Below are 9,397 nucleotides of genomic sequence, written 5' to 3' on the forward strand. Positions count from 1 at the left end.
TGGCCCATTTCGCGCAGCCATAACCAGCTTGCTAGATGGACGAGCCGGTGCATTTCGTACGCCATCCCATCCGTCCGCTTGCTGACAAATGCATATGAACAGAGTGTACCGATCGCTTCGAGCATTCGCGCCTCGGGTCGTATTACAGGAAGAATCGAGTGGGGGATGTCTTTCCATTCAATGCATGCTATGAACCGCAAAAGGTCCGCCGCTGCCGAGTCTCGTTCTTGAACCTGCTCAAAGGACAATATCAATGTCCGTGCAACCGCGTTGCTCGATTGTTCGTAGCGCGTGTGGTCGCGGATCTCCTTGCTCAGCAGATGTACTTTGTCGTCGTCGGTGCCCCGAATCAGTCTCAAATATTCGGCGATCGACATGTTGGTGTTGATGTTGATGTATGCCGCTGCTTGCGTGATTGCTAGAGGAAGATAGTCCAGCTCTTCGAAGAAATCGGTCACTGCGCTTGTCCCCTGCAAGACCTCCTTGTGCTTCAATGCGTGCGTCAGCAGTTGGATTGCTTCGTCCGGCTGCAATTTGACTAGCTCAATTGTGTTGCTACCGACCAGCTGCTGCGCGACCGCTGTCGTCCGCGTCGTGAAGATTACCGACCCAGCAGCACTGTGCGGCAGGTACGGCAGCAGCTCTTCCACGACACGCATGTCATCAGCATTGTCGACGATTAGCAGCCACTTGCCTGCCTGCGCTCCGCTTAGGTATGCCTTCACAACTTCTTTGACCTCTTCACTCTTGTCTGCTGCTGTTCGTATCCCAAGCGCCTTTGCGATCTCTCCCATCGCCCGCTCGAAAGTCTCTGCGCTTACTGCAGGCACCCAGAAGATCGACACATCGCGTTGCTGTTCCTTTACGGCATACGCAAAGCTCAGCACGACTTGCGTCTTTCCGATACCGCCTAGGCCGACCACCGCTAGCCTTTGGCAGTCTCGAGCTATGAAGATCTTCTGATGGAGTGTCTCGAGAGCACGTTGTCGGCCGATGAATTGATCGTTCTTAGGGAATGGAATATACACTGCACTTATGGAATTGGCATCTCTAATCAGCATGTTTACAAGTATCGTCATTCATCCCATCAACCTACGCACCTGTCGCTTCGAGGGCAGGCCGTATCTTGGCGACCTCGGTCGCAGGCATCCATAGCAGAAACTCTCGTGCATACGCTGCTGCCGTCGCGGCCGCGTACGGCTGCCACCGCTTGTTCTTATGCGAGTCCGCATAATCGCACACGCCGCGGATCACGATACACGGAAACGAGTCCATCAAGCCAGCTGCTTCCATCTCGAAGCATATCACGCCCTCCTGCTGCGCGATCCGATCACGCGTGCGCCCATCCTTCATCACTTCGTTGCCCGAGGCGATATTGCCGTAATGCACGCGCGGTCGGTGGTGCAGGCGTTCATCCCGCTGTACCACGCGCGAACGGGCGCAGTTCGTGCATGTGTTGCCGCTTTCGTGATCGTAGTCAGCGTCGAAGAGCTCGTCGCGGCCGTTGCCAGGGCGGATGAACCCCTCCTCCTCCATCGCTGGGTATTCGGACAGCATCTTCGCCAAGTGCTGCTCTAGTTTATGGCGTCGCAGCAGGTGTTCCGCTTTCAGGCCTTGCACAGCGCTCAGGAGCTCCCGCGGGGGCTTGTTCAGCGTCCCCGTCCGTCGAAACACCCCACCAGCCTCAGTCTTGCCGAAGTCCCACTGCACCACTCCGCCATGCTGGCCGTTCGGCTGGCTTACCACCACATCCCCGAGCCGCACGTCCACCTCTTCGCTCCACACCCCGCCCGCGATGCCCACCATCAAGCCGATGCGGATTGGAAAGCTGCGGGTCATGTCGCGGGCCACCACCGCCGCAGACACGGTGCCAGTCGTGCCCGCCGGGAGGCAAGCGATGACCACCCCGTGCGCACCGATCGTTCCGAAAGTATAGTCGTTCTCGTCGCCTGGAGCAGACGGCAGGCGTTCGTGCTTGTCGTCCAGCATGGCAATGGCTGCCGCTTTCTCGATCGCCAGCGCGCAAACGATGCCGACGGTGTACGCCTCGCGGCCGCGGACGGCGTTTGGTGCCATGACGATGTTCACAGATAGTAAGGAGAGGAGGTGCGCAATAGTTGAGGACGATGAGCAGTCATGTCGTAGTCAGCGTCTGAGAGATGACCAGAGCTGCTCGCAAGTGGCCTAAGAAGAAGAGCCGCAGCTGCACACGCTGCGCTGTGCCGCAAGGGCGAGACACTGCATACAGGAGTGGCACACCGGTGTGGGGCTGCATGCGTGGCGCTGGCACAGCCTCGCCAGAAGTCGCGATTCGAACGCGACCTTCATGCCACAGGCGCTCTAGATAGATCGTTCGTAGCAGATAGCACATCCGGCGACGAAATGCAGGGCGTACATTGCCCAAAGAGGCCGCACCAGCGGGGGTGTGCGAGGCCCGGCGCTTATACAGCGGACACGGCCGCCACCACGACCTGCGGCTCGATGCGCATGTGAATCGGCTGGAGTTTGATCGCGTCACTTCACCTCCACCTGAAGCTGCAGTATTCCCAAAACATCACCTTCGCTGTGTAGTTCGACGAAATCACCGATCGAGCGACACAGGTTTTTGATGAACTTCCATCCCGAGAGAGACGTATTAGATATCGCTTGCCGTTGGCAGGACGTGGTTACGAAGACGAAGCCGGGATTTAGCGGGTGTTTGCATTTTTTTTCGGGGCGTACACCGTATCGTCAATGTGGTGTGCTCTGTTGCTCCGGGCCGCACAGCCAAACAAAGATTTAGAGCTTCGGCGGGTTGCAGTCGCAAGAGCACAACAGCGATGCTGTTATTTATGGTGAGCTACACAGAACAACGGAGTATTTAATAGAACATGATGACGTGCGGGTGTCATGTATTGGCCTCTAAATTGGTCGTGATGCCGCAGCCAGGGACTTAATTCATCTCAGATCACTATCGCGCTTCATCACATGCTCAATCTAGTTAAAGTCAAATAAAGAATCAGTGTCAGTAATAACAGTACACTTCTACACTTCCCGCAGTAACACTCTTTCGTTCGTCTGATCGCCCTCGACACGCAGACGACGCCGATGCCACCACCACCACGATATAAGCGTGATCACAGTCAGAGGCACAGACACCGCCCAGAAGATCCAAAAGTCTGACGAGAGGATGAGTGTCCCGTTCGTCCCGTCGCCCGAGGGTTGGGTTGTGAAGAACCCCATTCCAAACAGTGTCTATCATTTCGAGCATGGTCAGCTTACACGCCAGGCATCATAGAGTCAGTCTCGCATACTTACAGAAACGAAAGTTGCCGGCAGAAATGTCATCGTCACTACCGCAATGGCCCTCATCGCCGCAGCTTCCTTGGCGGCATCGCTGCCGATCTGCACATGTATCTTGGTGTCACTCTGCGTCGCCACATGGAATGCCTGATGCCGTTAGTGATGCAGTTCTGAAGCGAGATGGACATCGATACTCACCAAGGTGATTTCGTTCTGTATGCGAGTGTCCGTCGCAAAGGAGCGATCAGTCAGTCCCTGCAGGACTCGGAGCTGGAACGAAAGCTTGTCGCCGATGTCGTCCCAGGCTTCAAACGCTTTCCCGCTGTCACTGCTGAGACTGTTGAGGAAGGAGCGTGACCGTGAGTACTGAGCGCAGATCGTATCAACGGTTCGTGTCGCTACTGTCAGTGATTCAGCGACATGCGTGCTGTGTCGCGCAATCTCGTGCAGGACGGCGTAGTCAACGACTTCGTGGGCTCTCCTCTGCTGTGATCAGCTTGTTGAGCACACCAATTGTTCATCATAAATGACATACAGCCTCGCGGCGACTGATCTGGTTCCGGATCGACCAGACGGAGTCGTCATACGACCGGGCGACACCTTCCACGGCGATGGCAAGAATGGAATACGGAGAACTACAGTGTCGCAGGTCCTGTGCGTCCGAGTCGGCCAGTCGTGCTTTGATGTAGCCGAGCGTGCGGGACGGCAGATCGAAACACACGCACGTCCTCGCGCCCGATGCCTCCCAACGCGTGAAGAACCACATTTCGTGCCATTCCCATCCGTGCTGTATGGTATGCGGTCCGTGCAGACCCCGGTGAGCGCTGGTGTCACCGCCCTTTTCATCGCTCCGCGGGACATAGGGGGTGAAGATCTTCTTCGGCGTCAGATTTTCGAATGTCTGTTTAACAATAAATCGACACCAGTGCGCTGATGGGGAAATGTTATGTTGTGTTCTCACATGACGGGGGTTGTGACCGGTGTAGATGCTCACTGTATGAGTGTGGCTGCTCCCTTCTATCGTGCCGGACATGATGCCCGGCGAAGCCATTCGACTCTAAGTATATCTGCTCCAGCAGATACCTCGGGAGGTCTAGCTTGCGTAGAACATTCTCCTGCACAACGAGGGGCAGATCAAGCAGCGATGTGGTCGTGGCAAATCTAACGTTGTCTTAGTCGCTGAACAGCCAACATCGACGGGTCTCATCGTCGAGAACATACACGACCTGGTCTTTAGCTGCATCAGAGACCTGTAACTGGATGAGCTTATCGCGCATTTGCTTGTGAGATGTCGATTGCTAGCCATTCGGACCATAGCATCTGTCTAGACACATGGCCATGTGGTACTCCGAGGTCTAGCTTCCAATGTCAGTGGATAAGATGAACAGAGGCAGTCGATCTATGTTATGACACACCAATCTGAGTGACACAATATCCGTCCATGGCGATGTTCGAATCTATAGCATACGACTGAATAGGGCATCATTCTCTTATTTGAGCTTTCTGATGTCCGTACATTCTTCTAAGGACGCCCCGCTGGAAAGTGCCGTGCGGGGCCGCCTCCAGGCAGACATGCAAGGCGCACCCGTGATCTGTGTTTCGATGTCATTACTCTGACTCCATGCAGAATTGGTCTCCAATATATCCTGCTCTTCGGTGGTGTGACCATCAGATAGGGTAAGCCACACCGTGCGACGACGCAAATATTGGTCAGCTTCCACAACAATCAAACGTTTTCGTCAACGGCACGTGCTGCAGCTGACTAATGGAGGATCCTGCAATCGGACCAATTCGAGTTTCTGGTGGATTCAACGAGAGGCCAGTGTTTGCCCAAGCGGCTGCGGTTAGCGCCAACTCGGAACCAATAGATCGGCTGATGCATGGCTTTGTGGAAAAGGCCGGCGAGAGACGTGTCGGCACCTGATCACAGCCCAAACCCTCATATCTCGCCGCAATCCACCCCCGAGACTTCAACGCGTCATAACTCCATCAATACTTCCCCTTTTTTAATGATTTGTGGATATTTATGATCGTGACAACTTGATCTTGAAGTGTTTATAACGGTGTATCAATATGACGTGTTGTGGTGGTGCTACTATTTCGTGAAGCTGAGAGCGTGGATATTGCGACGATGCCAAAGTCGAAAAAGCCGAAAGTGCCGAGGAAGCAACAGCAGACGGCTCACCTCAACACACCACGAAAGAACAGAGCACACGGTGTAATTGACGCCTTTCTACACCTTAAGAACAAGCAGCCAAGTCAAAAAGAACTCTCAGATATCTGTAGCATTACTGCCTGGCAGGCTAGGGCCGTCAAAAAGCAGCACAAGCATGGCGATTTTAGAGATCGACGCTCATATGCCCCTGGCACCGACCCTCGGAGCCATAGAGACCCCAAGATTGACGGTATTCAAGAGCAGGCTATGGTCGATTCAATCAATCATAATGGCTTCGAAGGCCATGCTCGATCTCACGGTGAAGTAATGATGGATGTTGATGTAAATGCTCATCCAAATACTATCTCTAAAGCACTGAAGAAGCATGGCATTTATAGAAGAAAAGCCGCACAGAAGCCATTCATCAATGACAGTCTGGCTGCTCTCAGGGTTGAGTACGCCGAGTATATGCTAAAGGAGTACCCAACAAAGGAGCACTGGAGGAGGGTTAGATTCAGCGATGAGGTTCACTTCGGATATCAACCTCAGCAATCAGAGTATATCTTTAGAGCCGAAGGCCAGAGGGACCACCCTGATTGTATCCAGAGGGTTGATAAGGAGCTCCTGAAGTTAGACGACGAGTTGGAGAATGAGAATGCTCACTGCTGGGCTGCAGTTGGATACAACTTCAAGAGCGAATTGGTACAATATAAGATACCTACTACTCGCAATGGCAAGATGACTCTAGAGGTGTATAAGGGCATCCTCGAGAAGTACGTTAAGCTATGGATTGAGGCCGGCCACGATTTCGTGCTCGAAGAAGATAGTGACTCTGGCTATGGAGCACATAACGACCCTATGAAGAGGTTCAAGACGGCTATAGGCCTTACGTGGTTCTTCAACTGTGCTGGATCTCCAGAGCTAGCATCTATTGAGAACTGCTGGCAGCCTCTTAAGCACTATGTGAAAAAGCATAGCAGGAGGACGACGGCGGATCTATTCGAATTAGCTGTTGAGGCCTGGCAGGCTCTGTCACAGGACTCGATTAATGCCTGGATCGACTCTATGCCTGAGAGGTTGAGAGCAGTAATCGAGGCAAAGGGCCAATTCATCTCTGATAAGAAGTGTCTGTCAGCTTACCTTCGCGAAAAAAGAACATAACGACTAGCCATAGGTAAATTACCATGTCGCAATATGTTATAGAACTATTCAATAGCTTCATTTCTATCGCAGAATATATTGATTTCATCCAGTGGTTGTTGAGATATCGTGTGTTGAACTCGACGTGGTGGACAGATTGGTAGAAAGTGGTGGAAAAATGAGGGTTTGGGTTGTGGACACGTGGTCGGGCATTGATATCGATGATTTCGCCCGTCTTTGCGGGTACGCTTGTTGCGGAGACTATATTACTGAGTTCATACTAAGTTACTGGTTGAGGAAGGCGGGGAATTTTGCGAGCGTTTTGTGCACCACTATGCTGACTCATTACACATTTTCGCGGACCTCACCTACGCAACCTTGTCAGAAATGGAGGTGCTTAACCAGAGCCTCAACATGGCGGCAAGCATTCTGATCATTATCGCAACCCTAGCCGCGCTTTCCAGAGAAATCCTTCAGCGCCGACGTCGAAGCAATGAGTACGTTGTGAAGCAATCGCACGGCGAAAATGGGCTGACTGACGACGTCGACATAACTTTCTGATGGGCATGTCTTGAAGACGACAGCGTGTTCTCCCGCATGATGCATTAGGCGAACACGCCGAAGAATGGAACAGGCGGGCACGAGTCGGACATCCAGATTGTAGGGTTGAGCTTATCGAGGTCGATCTTCAAGTCTTCAACCCTAGTCACCATACGCATGCACCGTCGCCATACCTCGTGCCTCGTCAACACACTACCGCGTGGCCATGAGATAAAGCACATACTGTCTCACGTTTACGATAGCGCCCATATGACGAGACGAGAGTGAGCGGAGATCAGGTACTTAGAAGAATACAGATCATATCAGAGCTAGAGAAAGCTGAAGTAATTACAAACAAAGATATTCCAACGAGTGAAGTATTGTGTCTCTGCTCGCTACATTACATCGCTAGGAGCACGTGGTGAAGTATAAATTTAGGGGTTGTGAGTTTGCCAAGCGTAACTAGTGCACGAATTGTCGAATAAATTACCACATTCTAGCTATTGGTGGTCGGTATTCCTTGAGTGTGCAATTCTGTGTATCTTCTTTGTACCCTTAGTGAGTCAGTACTAGTCGGCACCACATCCGAGGTTTCGTTAGTGGCATTGCGGTCTACCGCCTGAGTTCTCGATCTGCGCTTTGCGATTGGCCTCGCGTCTCGAAGTGCCCGCCCATCTCTTGCTTTCTCCAGATCCTTATAGCTCATCACTCTCGCTGTCCCGATGACTTTGGATCTCGTTGAGCGTCGTACCCGAGCTTCGCTGTTCGACTTTTGCAGAAACTCGTTGCGCCGCTCGAGCAGTATGTGCTCGCCGAATGAAGTCTCGGCTGCTTTTGCTAATTTCTGTACATACTTCTGCAAGCGGCGCTGGGAGCCGCTGTCTAAACCCTGTGTATCACGCCGGATCACGTCGTGCAAGGTAAGTATGCCTGCAAGATCCACCGGAGTCACTGGTGTCACAGGTATCATCGGAGTGGATGGAACGCTTGGTATTGGCCGCGTTCGTATGTTGGCATCCTGCTGGCCCACCGGATCTCCATGGACCGATTCTGCTATGGTAGGAGGCGCAGCACTGCGCGGCAGATCACGAAGCACTCTTTCGGGACAGAATGGGAATAGACCTGCCTTCGCCCATCCTGCGCGGATGTTTCGGGGCGTGAACGCGATCTGACGCGCATGACAATACAACATGGCAAAGTGTTCTTTGCCGATCGTTCCTACACCGCCTCGCTCAAGCCGTTCGACCTGATCACGATATGCCGCTTTGAGGGGACCGAAGATGGAGATATCACACGGTTGCAGTTTATGGGACGAGTGGGACGGCAAGCGACAAAGTACGATCTGGTGCCGAAGAGCGAACTCGAGGATCTCGAGGGTTTCATGGGTGCCAAAGCCGTCGCAGATCAACACACGTGGTCGCTGCCCCGCTCGGTCTCTCGTCTGCGGCTCGAATACAAGACGAAGCCACTGCAGGCTGAGATATGAGTCTGTACATCCGCTGTCGGAGTAGGCATAATGCAATCCAGGCGTAGGATGAGTGACCCAATTCGCTCGGTGGGTGGCCGCGGGCCAGATAATCATAGGATGTAGATATCGCCCGTCAGCACTCACACATTCGACTGCTGTTACGGTCGTCCGCTTCACACGTGCGACTCGACAGCCGTGCTGGTTCGTTCTATCCATGATGACTCTCACAGAATTCCGCTTTGACAGCATTACACCCATCTCGTCCATGTTATACACGTTCTCCGGTAGGACTTCCGGGTCCTGTAGCACACCGGCGATCACGTCAAACCATTTCACCACTTTCTCATAGATGTCAAAGCGGTTCCAGTCCATCGCGCTGCTCTTGCCAGCCTTCAAGATGTTAGAGTACCGCTTGCAGAAGGATTGCGACCAGTTCTTGCCCGGAGGCTTGCTCAGTCTTTCCGCGACAACACGTGAGCATGCTAGACTGAAGGCAATCGAGCGGACGTGCTTCACGCGGACCGGTTGGCCGAGCGCATCCTGGTGTAGCAGGAATCGCACCAAAGCAGTCTCCTCGGAAGGTCGTAAATACTGCTGACTTTGAGTCTTCTCGAGAAGTGATCGACGGCCACGTGCACGAAGCTGAAGCGTTGTGCGGGGCACATTGCCACTCTCTGCTGCTTGTCGCAGCGAGGTGACGACACTGCTCGCGCGGAATTCATCAAAAACCTGTGTCGCTCGATCGGTGATTTCGTCGAACTACACAGCGAAGGTGATGTTTTGGGAATACTGCAGCTTCAGGTGGAGGTGAA

At 53.2% G+C, this 9,397-nt stretch overlaps 5 protein-coding genes across 5 annotated transcripts; 1 reads left to right on the plus strand and 4 right to left on the minus strand.

Moving 5' to 3' along the window:
* Nucleotides 1–929, minus strand: K489DRAFT_309231 (uncharacterized protein; the record flags this gene model as incomplete). The annotated part of the gene is made up of 1 exon (XM_033600633.1): nucleotides 1–929. A coding segment is annotated over one exon (929 nt), but the record flags the coding sequence as incomplete, so codon positions are not given.
* A 163-nt stretch (nucleotides 930–1,092) lies between these two features.
* Nucleotides 1,093–4,349, minus strand: K489DRAFT_328947 (purine and uridine phosphorylase; the record flags this gene model as incomplete). The annotated part of the gene is made up of 4 exons (XM_033602096.1): nucleotides 1,093–2,046; nucleotides 3,481–3,765; nucleotides 3,818–4,212; nucleotides 4,277–4,349. Coding segments are annotated over 4 exons (1,707 nt in total), but the record flags the coding sequence as incomplete, so codon positions are not given.
* A 1,355-nt stretch (nucleotides 4,350–5,704) lies between these two features.
* On the plus strand, nucleotides 5,705–6,598 carry K489DRAFT_328943 (uncharacterized protein; the record flags this gene model as incomplete). Its single annotated transcript, XM_033602095.1, has 1 exon — nucleotides 5,705–6,598. One exon carries the CDS (start codon nucleotides 5,705–5,707, stop codon nucleotides 6,596–6,598), a length of 894 nt encoding a protein of 297 aa, XP_033454738.1.
* Nucleotides 6,599–7,025: 427 nt separating this feature from the next.
* K489DRAFT_385622 (uncharacterized protein) lies at nucleotides 7,026–7,473 on the minus strand. The gene is made up of 2 exons (XM_033606145.1): nucleotides 7,129–7,473; nucleotides 7,026–7,074 (listed from the first exon to the last, which is right to left on the minus strand). The coding sequence occupies exon 1, from the start codon at nucleotides 7,357–7,359 to the stop codon at nucleotides 7,183–7,185; it is 177 nt and encodes a 58-aa protein (XP_033454739.1). The 5' UTR covers nucleotides 7,360–7,473; the 3' UTR covers nucleotides 7,026–7,074; nucleotides 7,129–7,182.
* A 140-nt stretch (nucleotides 7,474–7,613) lies between these two features.
* Nucleotides 7,614–9,086, minus strand: K489DRAFT_328949 (DDE-domain-containing protein; the record flags this gene model as incomplete). Its single annotated transcript, XM_033602097.1, has 3 exons — nucleotides 7,614–8,152; nucleotides 8,192–8,477; nucleotides 8,574–9,086. Coding segments are annotated over 3 exons (1,338 nt in total), but the record flags the coding sequence as incomplete, so codon positions are not given.
* Between the last annotated feature and the right edge of the window lie 311 nt (nucleotides 9,087–9,397).

This window comes from Dissoconium aciculare, assembly GCF_010015565.1.
Source record: "Dissoconium aciculare CBS 342.82 unplaced genomic scaffold K489scaffold_38, whole genome shotgun sequence".
In the NCBI taxonomy this organism is placed as follows: domain Eukaryota; kingdom Fungi; phylum Ascomycota; class Dothideomycetes; order Mycosphaerellales; family Dissoconiaceae; genus Dissoconium; species Dissoconium aciculare.